Source organism: Lontra canadensis, unplaced genomic scaffold, assembly GCF_010015895.1.
Source record: "Lontra canadensis isolate GAN:19392208 unplaced genomic scaffold, GSC_riverotter_1.0 scaffold36, whole genome shotgun sequence".
In the NCBI taxonomy this organism is placed as follows: Eukaryota; Metazoa; Chordata; class Mammalia; order Carnivora; family Mustelidae; genus Lontra; species Lontra canadensis.
Window position 1 is genome coordinate 9185413 of NW_022631030.1, and position 18101 is coordinate 9203513.

General features: G+C 56.3%; 1 protein-coding gene across 1 annotated transcript; it reads left to right on the forward strand.

Moving 5' to 3' along the window:
• The first annotated feature begins 718 nt into the window (after positions 1-718).
• ROBO3 (roundabout guidance receptor 3) lies at positions 719-16501 on the forward strand. The gene is made up of 28 exons (XM_032868821.1): positions 719-942; positions 4083-4409; positions 4712-4869; positions 5320-5440; positions 5537-5675; positions 5932-6059; positions 6338-6462; positions 7648-7819; positions 8138-8346; positions 8577-8658; positions 8965-9130; positions 9373-9539; positions 10058-10179; positions 10372-10597; positions 10794-10915; positions 11162-11333; positions 11485-11670; positions 12651-12674; positions 12755-12797; positions 13017-13156; positions 13474-13668; positions 13824-13962; positions 14127-14339; positions 14719-14870; positions 15007-15114; positions 15323-15490; positions 15993-16171; positions 16480-16501. The coding sequence occupies exons 1-28, from the start codon at positions 783-785 to the stop codon at positions 16489-16491; spliced, it is 4155 nt and encodes a 1384-aa protein (XP_032724712.1). The 5' UTR covers positions 719-782; the 3' UTR covers positions 16492-16501.
• The last annotated feature ends 1600 nt before the right edge of the window (positions 16502-18101 follow it).

The following is an 18101-nucleotide window of genomic DNA, read 5'->3' on the forward strand; positions in this document are numbered from 1 at the left end:
TGAGTCTCCTGCGCGTACTACTAGAGTAGAGCGTGTGGAGCAGGACTCCGGGTCAAGACACAGCACCCTGTCCCATGTTCTCTCCGCTGTAAAACGGGCTACAGCGGGTTGACGAGTGGACGCGCCGTGCAGTTATTCCGCACCCGCTCCGGACTCCCGCGCCAAACCACTCCAGCCTCCAGCACTTCGCAGCTAAGCCCCGGGACTTGGGAGGAAATTGAAACCAGGGCTTTGAGAGGTGGAGGAACGTTCTTGGTCTTAGCCTAAGGAAGGGTTAAAAAGAGAGAAGGGAATTCTGTTTTAAAGTCAGTCAGAAGGGCAGAGTCAGACAGAGCCTCATCCCTCATCTTGGCTGCTTTGAGAAAGGAGGGAAACTGCTGCGGTGTCCAAAACCCCGACCCGGGACGCGGGGCGCGGGGCGGGGACTCAACTCGCGCGCTACGCGACTCGAGTCTCTGGCCCTGCTAGTGGCCATCGGGGTGGGGATGGGAGGGTGGAGGGAGGCGGATTAATCCCTTAATTACGCCGTGATCGGCGTGGCACCTGCTTTCCGCCCGCCCAGCTCCCGGGGGACCGCGGCACTGGGGGGTGGAGAGAAGGACGAGGGAAGGAGGAGGGCACGCGGAGGCACGCACCGTACCCAGGCGCGCCGGCAGGAGAGCGGCACCGTGGCTGGGGCAGCGCGCAGAGGCTGTGGAGGGGCTTACGGCTCCCGGCCCGCGGGTCTCAGACCCAGGGGCTGGGCCCCGAGCCCCCCGCCCCGATCCCAGCTGGGTCGCGCCATGCTGCGCTACCTGCTCAAAACACTGCTTCAGATGAACTTGTTCGCGGACTCGCTGGCGGGGGACGTCTCCAACTCCAGCGACCTGCTCTTCGGCCTCAACTCCTCGGTGGCGGCGCTCAACCACAGCCTGCTGCCCCCCGGCGATCCTTCTTTCAATGGTAAGACCCTGCCCCGTGGGGACGTCGGATCAAGGGATGGGGTAAGGCGGGAAGGCGGCGAGGAGGGGGAGGCCAAAGCGCCCCTGCCTCAAGATCTGGAACCAAGCGGAGCGTCCCAAGCGCCTCCAGGGGGAGGGGGTGAGAACCAAGGGGGAATTTGGGGCTTGGAGCCCCTGAGTGGGGGGTATCGGCGGAAGATCCAGGGCTTGGGAGGAGATGGCTGTCAAGTCCGTTGCTCTCCATCTGCGCAACCGACCCCCGCGGCCACCCCAAGTGAGGAGAACCGTGGCTGGTGATGGGCAATACCGAGCTAAGAGAGGCCGGCACACAGGGTAGGGAGGGCGGAAGAGGGCACGCGGTCGTCGGAGGGCCGGGGCCACTTGGTGACCCACCCAGCTAGCAGGTTTTCCTTCGTGGCCCCAAAGTTTTCCAAGAACTCACTTAGGACTTGGGTGAGGAAGCTGAAACGTTGGATGTGTTAGCTACAGAGGGCGACAAAAGCGGAGGGCGGTTTAGGGAAACTTCGACGTTTGCAGCTCAGAGGTGGAACTCACAACCGGCCCACCCGGCAGGACTGCGGCGGGCGGGCTGTGCCGGCGGGGAGGTCGTTACCGCTAATTACGGTGATTAATAAATGACTGAGACAGCGCGCGCTCCCCTAGCGCTGCGGGGAGGTGGCCCGAGTTGGCCGCTTGGAGTCTGGGGAAGACGCCCGATCGCGCCCCCTGCCGGCCGCGTCGGAAATTCCAGCTTTCCCGGACACCTTTGCCCAGGATTTCCCCTCTGGTTCCCCCCCATCCCTTGACATCCACCCACTACAATCTAGGGGCAGCACGGTCCTGGAAACTCGAAGAAGATTTAAAAAGGAGACATGGGCAATGTGCATGTGTTTGTGTGGGTGGTACTCCAGGTGCTGAGGGAGGAGCCCCAGAGCTTCATTAGCATGATCATTAGCTATTCATTAGCTGCTGTCGGAGCATCTCCTGAGACGGGGAATGACAGGGAAGAAATTCCAGGGAAAGGGTGCCTGCAGCTGTGTCTACAGGAATTAGGGGGAAAGGGCCGACCAGAAGGGTGTGGTATATACAAGGCAGCAGGGCCAAAGAAGGTGGGAAGTGAGCTGGAATTCTCCGAATACCTGGCCCCCCTTCAGGTTTCCAGGAGGTTAGGGGCAGAGCCCTTCTCCCAGACAGCACAGATACACCTCTGCACTCCCAGCGGTCTATCTAATAGTGTTGTCACCAAGAAGTGTCTCATTTACACTTGAAAATGTAAGGAGATCTGTAGGTAAGTTATTGACGGCCACATCTTGCAGCCGAGGAAACAAATTCAGAGAAGATGAAAAGTACTCCAGCGGTCACAAAAGCAGCATAAAGCTTAGCAATAACAAACCTATTTCCATTACACCCTAAGGTTATGCGATGGGGGAGAAAGAAATATTAGGGCTTGATAGAATCTGATTAGGTACGGTGAGCTAGGGAGGAAGAGCCCCGAAATAATCAGGGAATTACCATATTTATTGAGCCTTCCCCCAAGCGCTTACATTCATTATGGTATTATGACAACCCTATCACCACTCCCATATTCAAAATAAACAGACTCAGAGAAGCTCCATAATTTGCTAAGTCTGTATAGCTAGGAAGTGTCAAATCTGAGATCTCAGCCCTACTTGGTTCCAGGACAATCCCTGAGCTCTTAGCTGCTCTACCGTGGCTCAGCATGGGGCGCTGCCTAAATTGGGACTGGGGTGGGATGCTGTAGAAGAGACAGCTGAGAAGCAGAGATTTCCATTTGGAAGGAAGGAAATCGAGAAAATTACTCCCTTCCCTAAGTGGGAGGGAAACTGATCTTGTCCTAGCCAGTTTAACTGTCCCTGGACAAAGTCGGCATGGGGCAACCCCTTCCAGCTTTGTCTCCGAAGGAACTTCTAAGAGTAGGGGTGGGGCAATGAAACCCAACCCCACACCGACGCCTGGAGCTCAAGGTCCCGGGGGTTTTGTAACAGAGTGGGAGGGGCGCGGGCGGGGGTAGGGTAAGGTAGAGAACAGGAGTCGGGGTACTCCTGGTTAATTGAGGACTCCAAATTATGCGAGGCAGCAGCGGCGCCTACTGGCCGCCGTGGGTTACAAATCCACTTGTGATGAAGTGGGAGTGTCTGAGCCTAATGGGCTCGAGGATCCTGGATCCTAAAGCAACTGCGGAAGATGAAGCCCGCAGGAGTCTGCAGGCCAAGTGAGAGCCAAGAGCAGACCGTGCAGGTGAACCGATTCGATGAAACAAAAGAAGGAATGGAGGCCCCTTCCTAGTTAATGATTCAGGAAAGGAGTCCCCTTCCTAGTTAGTGATTCTTAGCCTTTCTCTGCTACATCAACCTGTAGAAGAATCTGTTGAAAACTCCGCACCTCTTAGAAAAGGTGCGTTATTCGCATGTTGCTACCATTTTCATTCAGTTCCTGGGACTTTACGGGTTTCTCCAAGCATGATCGTCTGGGAGTCAGTAAGAGGGGTACCTGGCTGGCTCAGTCCGCAGAGCCTGCGACTCTTGATCTCTGAGTCATGAGCTCAAGTCCAACGTTGAACATAGAGTTTACTTAATAAAATAAACACACAAACAAAAAAAGACAAAGAAGCACTCTACGTCCATTCACGGACTCCAGGTTAAGAACCTCTCCTAGTCCCAGACTCTAGTCATATCACTCTCTTCTCACCTTTCCTGAGAGACCCCAGGCTGGCCCACCACCATGTGGAGGCCAAGGACCACGTGTTGGCTCTGGTGCCCCGCTTCAGGGAATGAGGACAATCTGCGAACCAGTCGGTGTGGGAGACTGACTACCCCTGGACTAGAGGAGTGGTCTACTTGCCCCGACAAGGCCCAGTCACTCTCCACTTAACCTTGAGAGAGAAGGCTGGTGTCTTTAGGCAGCCTAGAAAGCCAGCCTAGGAGTTTGTGTCCTGATTCTTCTACTGATGTGCCTATCTGTAAGCATATCCTTTCCAGCCCAAGAACGTGGAGGTACCTGTCTGCCCAGAGGACCCCTTCGGAGGGAAGGGGGATGGGGGGCAGACAAGGTTGTCTTTCGCTCTGGAACCTCTCCCTAATTTCCCGGGGCGAAATGCTGTGCCAACCCCCCTGCCCTCAGCGTCAAGGGTGGAGCCGGAGGACGCGATGCCGCGCATCGTGGAGCAGCCGCCAGATCTGTTGGTCTCCCGAGGCGAGCCCGCCACGCTGCCCTGCCGCGCCGAGGGCCGGCCCCGGCCCAACATCGAGTGGTACAAGAATGGGGCGCGAGTGGCCACTGCGCGCGAGGATCCGCGCGCGCACCGCCTGCTGCTGCCCAGCGGCGCCCTCTTCTTCCCGCGCATCGTGCACGGGCGCCGCGCGCGCCCCGACGAGGGTGTCTACACTTGTGTGGCGCGCAACTACCTGGGGGCAGCGGCCAGTAGAAATGCCTCGCTGGAAGTGGCAGGTGAGAGTCGCACTGTCTTCTGGTTGGTTCCCACCAGATGCGGGAAGGCCCCAGGTAATCCGATCAGGAACCAGCCCCAATCAGCTCCTTCAGCATCTTCTTTTGGGACCGTGACCCTGCGTGTCTAACGTCCACGCGCTGGCCAGAGTATTTTTGCACCCGGGGAAGAGTTCGGGTCTGTGGTGATACACCCCTCCCCAAAACACTTCCCATGTGTCCTGACCCAGTTGTTCATTTATTCCCCTGGTCATTCATTCTCATTCTCTCTTTGTCTCTGTCCCTGTCTCTCTCTCTCTCTACAGTCCTCCGTGATGATTTCCGGCAGTCTCCTGGAAACGTGGAGGTGGCAGTGGGGGAGCCGGCGGTAATGGAATGCGTGCCCCCCCGTGGCCACCCAGAGCCTTCCGTGTCCTGGAAGAAGGACAGTGCAAGACTCAAGGAGGAGGAGGGGAGGATCACGGTGAGAAGGTCGTCTTGGTGGGCGGGGCCATAGGGTAAGGCGCCCTGCATGTCCCAAAGGAGGAAAGAGTGAATCTAAGGGTTTTGGAGGGCCAAAGAGTAATGTCTTGAGTATGATAAGATTTAAGGAGATTTAAGGTCCTGGCATTAGCAGACCAGAGGCTGAGAGTCAGCTAGTAAGTGAGGGATAAGTTAAGGATGGATAGGATGGACTTGGAATAAAACAGGTGGGGAGCAAGAGGCCCCAGGAACTTGTGGAAGGTAGGTTTGGCTGTGGGAACAAAGACCTGAGGGCCCCTCCCCCCCACTCTTGGGCAGATCACTTAAGGATTCCTTATCTGATAAGTGGGTCAATTTTTCTGGTCTTCTTACTGGGCTTATTGGGAGGATGAAATAAATAAATTTGCTTTGATGGCTACCAAAGACCAAAGTTACCATTATTACTCTGCAGATCCGTGGAGGGAAGCTGATGATGTCACATACACTCAAGAGTGATGCAGGGCTGTATGTGTGTGTGGCCTCCAACATGGCGGGAGAACGGGAGAGTGGGGCCGCTGAACTTGTGGTACTGGGTAGGCACAGGGAGTTTGGGGGTTACAGGGGTGTGCAGCCTGGGTCGTAAGAAGCCGTGCAGACCCCCCGGCGATTCACTCACTCCCGCTCCATAGAGCGACCCTCGTTCCTGCGTAGACCAGTGAATCAGGTGGTCCTGGCAGACGCCCCCGTGGATTTCCCATGTGAGGCGCAGGGGGACCCCCCACCCCGTCTACGCTGGCGCAAGGAGGATGGGGAACTGCCCACAGGCAGGTGAGAATCCCTCTCCTCCTGCCTGTAAGGCGACCCAACCAGCTCAAGAGCTGGGAAGGCAGACACCATCTCACTTGATGACACACAGAAACCTGTCTCCTGTGGCCCCTGCCCTATCTGGTTCCTGTCTCATTTGATGGGTCCCTGTTGGGGCCTACCTTGTCTTTATGTATCCCAATTGTGGTGTCTGTCCTGGGGGAGAGAAAAGGGGTCTGTAGCTCTGGCCAACCCAGCCTGGGGGTGGGGAGTGGAGCAGGTATGAGATCCGGAGTGACCACAGCCTTCGGATCGGGCGTGTGAGTGCTGACGACGAGGGGACCTACACCTGTGTGGCTGAGAACAGCGTGGGCCGCGCCGAAGCGTCTGGCTCCCTCACTGTTCACGGTAAGGGCCCACATGGGACCGCCCGAGGCAGGGATGAGTTGCAGGAATGTGCAGGACCGGGTAAAGAGGAGAAGGAGGAAGAAAAGGCCGACTGGGAGAGATGGGTGGGCCACTTGAGACTTGGAGAAGAGAAAGGAGGAGAAAGCTGAGCCTGCTTGAACAAGAGATGGGTATCAGCTCCCATTAAGCCAACCTTGGGCTTCCCTCTCTCTCCTGTTCCCTCAGTCTCCCTTCTGAATGCCTGACTCCCTGTTCTTTTATCCCCTCCCCCTTCCCAGTCCCACCCCAGCTGGTGACCCAGCCCCAGGACCAGATGGCAGCTCCTGGTGAGAGCGTGGCTTTCCAGTGCGAGACCAAAGGAAACCCCCCACCTGCCATCTTCTGGCAAAAGGAGGGAAGTCAAGTAGGTGGCCAGATCTGTGGGCTTCCCACAAGCTTCTCTTCTGGGTCTTAGCCGCCCTCCTTTTACATTCTGCAGACTTCTCCTGGAGGCCCTGTTTTACCTTTGGTCCTCCCAGAAACCCTTGCAAGTTATTTGGGAGGCTTAAATAAGATAATGAATATAAAAGGCCTGGAGCATATTGAACACTTTAAAAAGAAATGATGTTAATATGTTTAGGTGGGAGGAAGCAGTCCTGTATGGTAATTCCCTGGAGGATCCTTCTATTTTAAGCAAGGCTGTCCTGAAGATGTAGCAAATCCAGCCCATACCTGGGGCCTGGGCTTTAATAAACTGCTCTGAAAAGTATTTACTCTAACAAAGCTGCTCAGGGCACAGCAGGACTCGATCATCTACTTCCAAGGGACTTCCCCGGGGGAGCTCATGGTCAGCCCCCTGTGCAAACAAATTCCTCAATACACAAGCGGAATGAACACTCACTGAAGTTACAACATGAGTACCGAACGCTAAGGGAAGGGAATTTTGCTACTGGGAAACAGGGTCAGTATAATCAAATAAGTCTGACTAATCCCACCCCAGTGGACAACCAGTTCTCCCACTACCTCATTCCAAACCCACACCACAATTTTCCAACATCTTCTCCAGCATCTGGGATTGCTATATTTTAATTAGTTTCTTAAATGAGTAAAAATGCTGATGGTAGTAGAGGGTGGGAGTAGGTATCCATCAGGGGGTCAGCAAGGTGCCATTTACCTGTGACCCAAACCTCTTTCTCAACCTTCCATGTATCTACGTAACATAGAACCAGAAAGAAGGGGAAAATCTTAAACCTTTATCACATAATGTTTTAAAAGATTTTCACAATTACTCATTTAATCCTTATAACTATCCCCTAAGAGCCAAATTTGGGGAAATCTGGGCTCAGGAGGGTTAAAGAGCTTGCTCAAAGTTTCCCAAAGAATAAGTCACAAAGCTGGGAAGTGCACCCCAAAATCATCTAATAAAATTACCACATTTTTGTGAGTAGATCTAACTAGTTGGCCCAAGGTCATATAACTGGCTGGTGGTGACAGGGTAGGAACTAGAACCTTAGGAATTCTCTGAATTCTGGGGTTGATGGGAATAGGGATCTTTCTCTCAGCCGGCTGCCTGCTAATTCCCTACCCTGGTTCCTTGCTCTGTCCCCAGGTTCTGCTTTTCCCCAGTCAGCCACTTCAACCCAAGGGGCGCTTCTCAGTGTCTCCCAGTGGCCAGCTCAACATTACCTCTGTGCAGAGCGGGGATGCTGGTTACTACGTGTGTCAGGCTGTTAGTGTGGCCGGCAGCATCCTGGCCAAGGCCCTATTGGAGGTAAAAAGAGGTAGGTGCTCATGGAAACAGGCCTGGACCCATGGCCTAGAAGGAAACAATGGCTTCAAGATAATCTGTTTTTCTTGGATTCTATATAATATGTCTGCAAGGGGAGGGGCGCGTTCCTGAGACATGACCTTGAAGTTTGGAAATCCACTACAGCAGCCACTGATAGGTGGCTGGTCCCAGGCAGAGACTCCAGATGGTTATCGAAGCCCCCTCTGATCTCTGGGGGGAGGAGGAGAGAAGGAACAGAGAAGGAAGACAAGGGGCTGGTGGCCTGAACCCGGGATCCTCTCCTGAGGTGCCCAAGTTCTTCCTCTCTCAGCCTCCTCCTTGGATGGGCTGCCTCCCATCATCCTCCAGGGACCAGCCAACCAGACGCTGGCACTTGGCTCCTCTGTGTGGCTGCCATGCAGAGTGACTGGGAACCCTCAACCTAGTGTCCAGTGGAAGAAGGATGGGCAGTGGCTGCAGGGGGATGACCTCCAGCTCAACCTCATGGCCAACGGTACCCTGTACATCGCCAGCGTGCAGGTGAGTCCTCCCTACCCCCGGGGACCTGAGTAACTGAGCATGGCCACACAGTCCACGTGCCCACCTCTCGTAAGTACCTGCTGGGACTCCCACCATCTCTAGTCCTCTGCTCTCTGAGACCATGGAAAGTGGATCATGCCTTCCCCAGGCTTCTGAACAACCCCCCCTCAACCCCCTTCACCCGACCGTGCTCCATCTCCAGTTTGCCAGTTCTCTACCCTCCCCTGCAGGAGACAGACATGGGTTTCTACAGCTGTGTGGCCAAGAGTTTCACCGGGGAGGCCACGTGGAGCAGCTGGCTCAGGAGGCGGGGTGAGTTTTGCCTCTGGCCCCTTGCTTTGTCTGCACCTTCATCCATACCTGCTTGGAAAGTAGTCAGTACCTCCCCAGGCCCCAGCACTGCTTGAGCTTCCAAATACCATGGCCACGGTGGTGGGGAGGAGGAGGACGGAAGTGGTACCCTTGCGAGGCTGATGTGAGTAGGGTTTAGTTCACTCCTTTCCCTTCTCCACTGTCACCAGTGTCACAGCTCCCCAGCTTCTCTGTGAAGGGGGCAGGTTACATGGTAGGGGCATCCTTTTCCCATCTTTCTACTTAAAGATTATTTCCTCACTGCAGAAGATTGGGGAGTATCGCCAGAGCCCCCTACCGAACCCAGTATCCCTCCGGGGCCTCCCTCTCAGCCAGTGGTCACTGAGATCACCAAGAACAGCATTACCCTGACCTGGGAGCCCAACCCGCAGGCGGGGGCCACAGTCACCTCTTATGTGATAGAGGCCTTCAGGTATGGAGAAAGTTTTACATGCAAACCTGGAAAGTCAGAAGGGAATCTTATGTCCTTGGCTTGGCTTATGGTGGGGGGAAGCTTGGCTTATGTCCTTATGGTCTTGGCTATGGTGGAAAGAGTTTTGCCAGTTCCCTCTCCCAAGGTGAGGAGATAGGAGGGGGCCATAGAGAATGGATGAGAGGGAGTAGACGGGTTGGGGGTCCCTGGCTCAGACAACTGTCACCCCATCCCGGTTGCAGCCAAGCAGCTGGCAACACATGGCGGACGGTGGCCGATGGCGTACAACTGGAGACACACACGGTCGGTGGTCTGCAGCCCAACACCATCTATCTGTTCCTGGTGCGCGCTGTGGGAGCCTGGGGCCTCAGTGAGCCCAGCCCCGTCTCTGAGCCTGTGCGCACCCAGGGTGAGTAAAGTCAGAGTCCCTGGCTCGGGGATATGACACGAAACACTGCAGATCACCCCTCCCTTCAAACTATGACAGAATGGCATCTCTTCTCTGCTGTGCCAGGCCTCTCCTGGTAGCCCAGCCCGGAATAGGTCATGTCTCCCTCTCGTGGAGGGAACAAGAGAAGAAGGGAGAGGGGGAAATTCAATCGTCTTGGCAGACCCTCACTTCTGAGACTTTTACCCACAGATACTGTACCTTATTAGGACTAGAAGGGACCTTGGTAGGTTCATCTTCATGCTGGAGATGAGGAACTGAGGTCTCTAAAGTGCAGAAAGTTAGGTTCATAGTAGCTGGACACCCAGGCCCACCTCCAGAAACTCTTTCCCTGACCAGCTCCCTCCTGATCCTGGGGTGTGCTCTGGGGTGCTAAGTAGTCCAGTCTATGGGTGCAGTGCAAGGTAGGATACAAGGACACTTTCAGTCTCACTCCCTGTCCCTGGTGGCCCCTGCTGAGTGGGCTCTCTGGTCACTAGACAGCAACCCATCCAGGCCTGTGGAGGACCCGTGGAGAGGACAGCGGGGGCTGGCTGAAGTGGCTGTGCGCACGCAGGAGCCCATAGTCCTTGGGCCCCGGACCTTGCAGGTGTCCTGGACTGTGAGTGTGGCATAGGGATGAGGTTAAGGGCAGGGATGATCATGGGGGGCCATAGGGACCTCTAAGAATGGGTCTGGGAGGGTGGGAGGTGAATGCTGGGGAAGACAGGGTGAGAGGAGGAGGGGCAGGGTCCAGAGGACTTGTGTGATCCCCTGTTTCTCCTTCTGATGTGCTTTGTCCTGTCTCCTACAGGTAGATGGTCCAGTCCAGCTGGTGCAAGGTTTCCGGGTGTCTTGGAGGGTAGCAGGTCCTGATGGGGGAAGCTGGACTGTACTGGACCTACAGTCCCCAACCCAGCAAAGTACTGTGCTGAGAGGACTCCCGCCAGGGACCCAAATTCAGATCAAGGTGCAAGCACAAGGCCAGGAGGGGCTGGGGACTGAAAGTCCTGTTGTGACCAGGAGCATTCCTGAGGAAGGTAAGGGAGGAGGAGCACAACAGGAAAAGGGGAGTGGGGAAGGATAGAAGTTTGCAAGGGAAGAGCAAGGGGAGCTGTGGGAAGTAAGGATATCTGATATTTCTGTTCCCAAGGTGATACCTGGGAGTGGGAAGGTTGGGGCAGGAGGCGTGCTGGCAATGACTGTCTTTCTCATCATACTCCACGGTGGGCACAGCCCCCAGTGGTCCCCCTCAGGGAGTAACAGTGGCCTTGGGGGGTGAAGGCAACAGCAGTGTCACGGTGTCCTGGGAACCTCCACTCCCTTCCCAGCAAAATGGGGTCATCAAGGAATACCAGGTACACAGGGTTTTGGAAGGGACTGGGGAGGGGAGGGAGAGGGAGAAGCTAGGGGCTAGGATTAGGGAGGAGGGAACCTAGACTTTGGGGCTGGAGATGTGGTTGGGGAAGAGGAGAGAGGTTTCAAAGTGTTCCCTCCGGGCTGAATGATGCCTGGCTAGCCCCCTCTACTATTCAGAGTTTCGAGTTTCCACGTGAAGCCAGGATCCCTTTTCAGACTCTAAACCCGGGTCTCGGTCTCCCCAGATCTGGTGCCTGGGCAACGAGAGCCGCTTCCACCTCAACCGGTCCGCGGCAGGCTGGGCACGTTCCGTGGTGCTCCGGGGACTGCTGCCCGGTCTTCTCTACCGGACCCAGGTCGCGGCGGTCACCGGCGCTGGCGTGGGCGTGGCCAGTGTCCCGGTGTCGGTGCAGCTGCGTGAGTCCGAAGAAGGGGTGGGCGTGCAGGGCTGGGGAACTGGAGTAGGGGGTCCTGGCGTAGCTGGGCCTACGGGGTCAAGGGTGCCCCCCCCTTCCTCGGTGCCAGGTTTCCAGGCTCCTGGTTCCCCTCACCTCTCTGATCCCCACAGCTTCCTCGCGGGAATCGGAGCCTGGGCTGGAGGTGGGCCCGGGGCTGGCGGAGCGGCTGGCGAGGGTGCTGCGGGAGCCTGCCTTCCTCGCGGGCAGCGGCGCCGCCTGCGGGGCGCTGCTGCTCGGGCTCTGCGCCGTCCTTTACCGGCGCCGGCGGCAGCGCAAGGAGCTCAGTCACTACACGGGTGAGCGGCGCCTGGGGGGCGGTGCAGGCGGAGGGGCTCACTTGGGCGGGGGGGACGGAAAGGAGGGGCCTGGAATGGGCGGGGCCTAGAGATCCCGCCCCTCCGGAAGGGAGGCGGGCTGTCCCGAGAGCAGGACGGGAGGAGCTCGCCGCTCCGGGAGTGGGGGCGGGGTCAGAGGAAGGGGTGGCTCCCTCGAGAGGGACGCGCAGAGGGCACCGTCGTTCAGGGAGCGGGCGGGACTGGGGGAAGTGGCAGACCTAGAAGGGGTGGAACCTGAGTCTGGGAGAGGGATAAAATATTCCCCTAAGATGACTCGAGAGGAGAGCGGGCTTTGCAGTCAGTCTCAGTATAGAAGGGGCAATTCTGGAGGGGGCGGGGAGCTCTTTCCCGAGGGGCGGGGCCTAGCAGGAGCGGGCATGGCCAGGGTCCGAGTATTAAAATGTAAGGCAGGATCTGGGTGGAAAGGCGGGGCCCGCTGAAAAGAGCCGACTTGATTTCTGCTACTCCCTGGTAAGGGGCGTGTCTGGAGAGATTCGGAGGTCTCTTCGATCAGGGGTTCCCAATCTTGGCTACACATGGGCATCACTTGGGGAACTTTTTAGAAAAATACTTTTTTTTTTTTAAAGATTTTTATTTATTTATTTATTTGACAGATCACAAGCAGGCAGAGAGGCAGGGAGAGAGAGAGGAGGAAGCAGGCTCCCTGCTGAGCAGAGAGCCTGATGTGGGGCTCAATCCCAAGACCCTGGGATCATGACCTGAGCTGAAGGCAGAGGCTTTAACCCACTGAGCCACCCAGGCGCCCCTAGAAAAATACTGATGCTTGAGTCCCACTTCTAGAAATTCTGATGAAATTGGTCCAGGGGTACAGGCTGAGTGAAGGAATTGGGACCGTGGCCAAGAAGGGTACAAGAATGTGGGTATTTCTGACCCTTTCTCCATTTACCCTCTTCTTTCTCCCATGGATTCCTTTTCGGAAGCCTCCTTTGCCTACACACCTGCAGGTAAGCTATCTCTGCTCCAGTGGGGTTCAGACCCCAAGTACGGGCCCTTCTCTCACCCAGTCTCCCCCTCATCTTCCCAGTGTCCTTCCCACACTCAGAGGGCCTCTCTGGAGCCAGTTCCAGGTAATCCTTGTAATCCATCTTCCAAGGACAATCCCCCTCCATCAAGCCACCATTCTCCTTCCTCCTCAGGCCTCCCTGCCACTGACTGTCTCCCACCTGCCACCCTCAAATTCACCATTACCGATGACTCTTAAATTCCTGATGACTCTTAAATTCGACTCTTAAATTCGCTAGCCTGTTCAGGCTCTGGGTCCCCAGCGTTCACGTGCTTTCCCTCAGGCCACCCATGGGCCTTGGCCCCGCCCCCTACCCTTGGCTAGCAGACTCGTGGCCCCACCCATCTCGAAGCCCCTCAGCCCAGGAGCCCAGGGGGAGCTGCTGCCCCAGCAATCCTGACCCAGACGACAGATATTACAATGGTGAGGAGTTCTAATTCCCTCAGTGGCACACCTGGCCCCCAACACCCTTCTCTCCTCTCCACCTCCTGGGGCACACTGAAGGGAGCTGAGGATTGCCAGTTTTCCTGAGGTTGGTCAGTCCTTGGGGAGGATATGAGTTGGGGGAACTTCTCTCATGCCTAACCTTTACCCTGGTTTGGGAGGTAAGGTTTGGGTGGGGGAAGAAGTTGATTCAGTGGGATCTCCTTTTGCCCTCCATTCTCCTGTTGTCGCTATTTCTCTGTCTCTGCACCCTGTCCCTTGCCTCCCCCCCTGGCCTCCCTCTTTCTCCTCCTCAGAAGCAGGGATCTCACTGTACCTGGCTCAGACGGCCCGGGGCACTGCTCCCCCTACCGAGGGTCCTGTCTACAGCACCATTGAGCCACCTGGGGAAGAGCTGCAGACCTTCCATGGGGGTTTCCCCCCAAATCCCTCAGGGGACCCAGGCACCTGGAGCCAGTATGCTCCTCCTGAATGGATCCAGGGGGACAGCGGTATGACTTAGTCCCTAACACCCCCATTTTAGCTCTGAGCAGAGCATCCCCAGGGAATATCCCTACCCTTCCCCTCTGGAACCCAGCCCAGCACCTTCTTCTGACATTTCTCATCTGCTTCTTATCTCGGTGTGTCCCCATCCTACCCTTCTCAGGACCCAGGGGAGGCAAAGTAAAGCTTCTGGGAAAACCTGTGCAGATGCCCTTTCTCAGCTGGCCAGAAGCCCTGCCACCACCTCCCCCTTCCTCTGAACTGAGCTGCCTAGAGGGGCCTGAGGAAGAGCTGGAGGGCAGGTAAGGTTGTGCCCTGTTGCAGATGCCCTAGACAGATGGGACCAGCCAAGGGCCCCCTGCAGGGGGAGGGCAGAGGTGCTAGGAGAGGAGCGGAGAGGGCAACCAGAAGTAGAAGGTATGGAAGCTACTCAGTCATCACTACTCTCCTCCCTCTTTGCCCCCAGCTCAGAGCCAGAAGAGTGGTGCCCACCAATGCCTGAGCAGAGCCATGCGGCAGAGCCCAGCTCCAGTGGAGTGTGCTTGGTCCCTCCATCCCAAGGGGAAGCCCCCTCTCCCACATCTTCCTATGGACAGCAGTCCACAGCCACTCTTACCCCCTCACCTCCTGACCCTCCCCAGCCTCCCACTGACATTCCCCATCTCCACCAGATGCCCAGGTAGGGAGGTATATAGCGCCTTGCACACTATAGGCCCTGGGAACATATCTATTCTGTGGATGACTGGATGGATGGATGGATGGATGGGTCTGGGATACAGAGGTCTCATGACCGCGTCAGAGTGGAAGTGTGATTCGGGAAGGAACTTGACGGCTGACAGGGTCTCTCACTCCCTTCAGACTGATTCTCCGTTGGAGTGGCTCAGCAAGCTTCTTGGGGCATTTCAAAAACATGGCTCCCTTCATACTTCCCTAGCTTTCGAGCCCTGTGGGGGACAGCCTGTGCCTTATTCATTGGAGTATCTAGCACAGTGCCTGACACATAGTAGGCACTTAGAGTTTCTTGAGTGAACAAATGCTAAAGCCTCATGTCATTGCAGGAGGGTGCCCCTTGGGCCAAGTTCCCCTCTCAGTGTATCCCAGCCCACTCTGAGTAGCCACGAAGGGAGGCCTGTTGGCCTGGGTGCTGGCACCACAGTCTCCCATCACCTCAGCCCCAGCCCTGTCCCCAGTACAGCCAGCAGTGCCCCGGGTGAGTCTGCAGAATGATCCGTCTGCCCCTACCTTCCCACAACCCCCCCCCACCCAGCTTGTTTCCTCCTCACCCTCAAGCCCCTTTCCTGATCGTCTCTCGTACCTGCTCTTCTCCCCGTCTGCTAATGCTACAGGGAGAGCCCGGCAGGTGCCTGGGGAGATGACTCCTCCACTTCAAGGGCCCCGTGCCCGAATCCGGAAACCCAAGGCTGTTCCCTACCGTAGGGAGCACAGTCCTGGCGGTGAGGGTGCCATGGGCCATGAGAGATGGTGACAGTAGGGGGACTAGGCAGGAAACCAAGGGTGAGCTCTGGGGGCTGGAGGAGGGAGCAGGTGAACCTAAATCTTGGGCCATTCAGTCGCAGCCTCCTTGTGCCAGGGAGTAGGAGTGGGAGAAAGATCGGTGTCAGGGGAGGTGGGAGAGTCTGCTGAAAGCCAGTCTCTCCCCAGACTTGCCCCCACCACCCTTGCCGCCACCAGAGGAAGAGACAAGCTGGGCCTTAGGGCTGAGAGCAGCAGGCAGCATGTCCTCCTTGGAACGGGAGCGGGAGCGCAGTGGGGAGAGGAGAATGGTGCAGGCTGGGCCTCTGGGGGCCCAGCGGGGTCCCCACCTGGATGGTAAGGAGGGCCAGGGCAGGCCAGAGGGTCACTGCTACACCAGAAGGGGGCACTGGAGGCTAATTGTGTTGTATAGACCCTGCCATCGAAGGGCTCTGAAATTTTCAACCCATCTCACCCCTCACCTTCCTTTGGGTTCATGCATTTGGTCCAAACCTACACTTGTCTCTGTAGCTTTCTCTGAAAAAAATCCCCTGAAGTTCGCCAGTTGTGTAACTTCCCAGGACTGCAGCCCAGATGAGGGAAGAGTGGGGCTGGGTGTTCTGTCTGTCCTTCCCCAAGGCTCTTTCTGTCTGGGAGTTCCTGATGGGTTTCTGAGCACACGTTATGTCAAGGCCACGTGCTGGTCATGCTGTTTCTCCTCAGCCCCCAGGATGGCCTGAGCACTGTGCCGGCCGTCAGCAATTCTCAGAGCTGGGATTGAGGCCAAGGTGGCCCAGTGGGCAAACAGGGACATTCTGTTCTCTGCCTGGGCCTGGTTGCCCTTCTCTCTTGTGTGCAGAAGAAGCCTGGCTCCCCTACAGTCGACCAGGCTTCCTGTCCCGGGGCCAGGCCACCAGCACCTGTTCCACAGCGGGCAGTAACTCTTCCAGAGGTTCGAGCAGCTCTCGAGGCTCCCGGGGCCCTGGCCGGAGTCGGAGCCGGAGCCGGAGCCAAAGGCCAGGACAGAAACGTGGAGAGGTGAGGGCTGGGGTGTGCAAGTGATGGGAGTAGAAGGCTAGGCGCGGTGAGCCAGGGGTGACTGAAAATAGGAAGAGAAAGAAAGGCTTTCTGAGCTAGTGTCAAAAGGAGGGGACCCAGTGACTGAAGGGGGAAGGATCCTGGAGAACAGGTGACAAAGGTGAAGACAAGGTCATACTAAGAGGAGCCTGGCCTCCACAGAGGAGAGTGGGTTCAGGAAGGACTAAGGAAGAGAGGAGGCCCGACCCCTCCCACAGCCTGCTTGTCCCAGCCTAGGGCCTTGCAAACCAGCCTCTTTCTCTCTCTAGGAACCAAGATGACCCTCAAGGATACCAATCAGGAGTTCCACAGGGAAGGGCTTGTCCCCCGGCCGGGGAGCCTTGCATGAGAGCCCCTCCCCCTGGTAAATGGGGGTGAGCAGAGAGGAGCGGGGGTGGGGGTTTCTTCCCTCCCAGCAATGATGCTTAGAAGCTAGAGAGCCAGGTCTTCCCTTTCTATCTCAACCTGAACCTCATTTGTAAAAGTGACAATAAAAAGAGTCTGATCGGAGCCCTAGACCCCGCTTGTCTGGTTTCACGCAGGACATGGGGAAGAAAGGGGCTGCGAGAGGGTGTAGATCAAGGCTCAGAGTAGCTTCCATTTCCTTTTGAACTTCCACAAAAGCCTGAGGTGAGGACAGGGGCCTGTCTTGCCTCCTGAAGGAGCTGAAACCCACTGAAGCCCAGTTAAAGGGACTTTCCAAATGACCAACAGTGAGAAACTGTCCCACCTTCAGACAACCAAGCCAGGTCCTCCTTGGGTGTCCTCCTCAGTGGTCTGTTTACTCTCCTGTAAGGAAATATGCCCCTCACAATAATAATAATTTTTAAGAAATTCAAACAGGTGTGCCCGGGTGGCTCAGGCCCTTAAGCATCCAATGCTTGAGTTCGGCTCAGGTCAGGATCTCAGGGTTGTGAGAAGGAGCTCCGCTTCTGGCTCCTCACCCATGGGGAGTCTGCTTGTCCCTCTCCCTCTCCCCCTCTCTCTGCTCCCCTCTGTCCTCCCTCCCCACTCTCTCTTCAAAATAAATTTTAAAATTCTGTAAACAATTTTTAAAAATAAAACTCAAGAGAATGGGGTTGATGGGGAAACCCCAGTCGACAAAGGAAAACAGGCTTCTTTCAAATTCCCTGACCCCCTCACAGAGGGTGTGTGTACACAAGGAGACCTCTAGGCAGGCCCGGGTGTGACTGGTTTGACTGGCATAGAATTTTTGGAAATTTTGGCCCTGAATGCTACAGTGTGCATGGCTCCCTCTCCCACAGCCCATGCCCCCGAATGGTCTTCTGAGCTTTTGTTTCCTTCTGACTTCTTCACCCCCAGGCTCAGTAACTGCCCTGGCCTCTCAGGGGACGGCCACTTGCCCCCGCCCCTACCCCAAGCCCAGGCTCTGACTTCTCCTGCCACTGTGATCTGAGCGTGCACAAATCCCTTTTTTCTCCATTGGTCTGGCGAACAGGGTTGGAATGTTTTCAAAAGGAATTTTACCAGGAAGCTGAAAGAAAAACAAAATCCAAAAAAGGAAAAGCAAATCGAGAGGAACGGATATGTATCCAGAGCATGGATTTGTCATCCCGAGACTGAGACACCCCAGCCCAGGCTGGCCTGGGGAAGTAGTTCCGGTAGCGACGTGTCCCCCAAGCCCTGCCTCACTTGGCCTGTGAGTTCAGAGTGGTCTCCGGTTAGAACAGCTTAAGTCTAGGGGTCTAGCACCCCCTTTCAGGGCCTGCTTCCTGATTGACTCTCCCTAAGTGCATCCTCCTGTGGCCCCTGGTCTTGCTCAGGAGCACTGTCCCCCCAAAACTTGTGTGTTCTGCCCCTGCCTTTCCCACCGCATTAGAAGGACAGGCCCCCATCTGCCCTTCCAGAACCTTCTGTGGCTCCGGCTCTG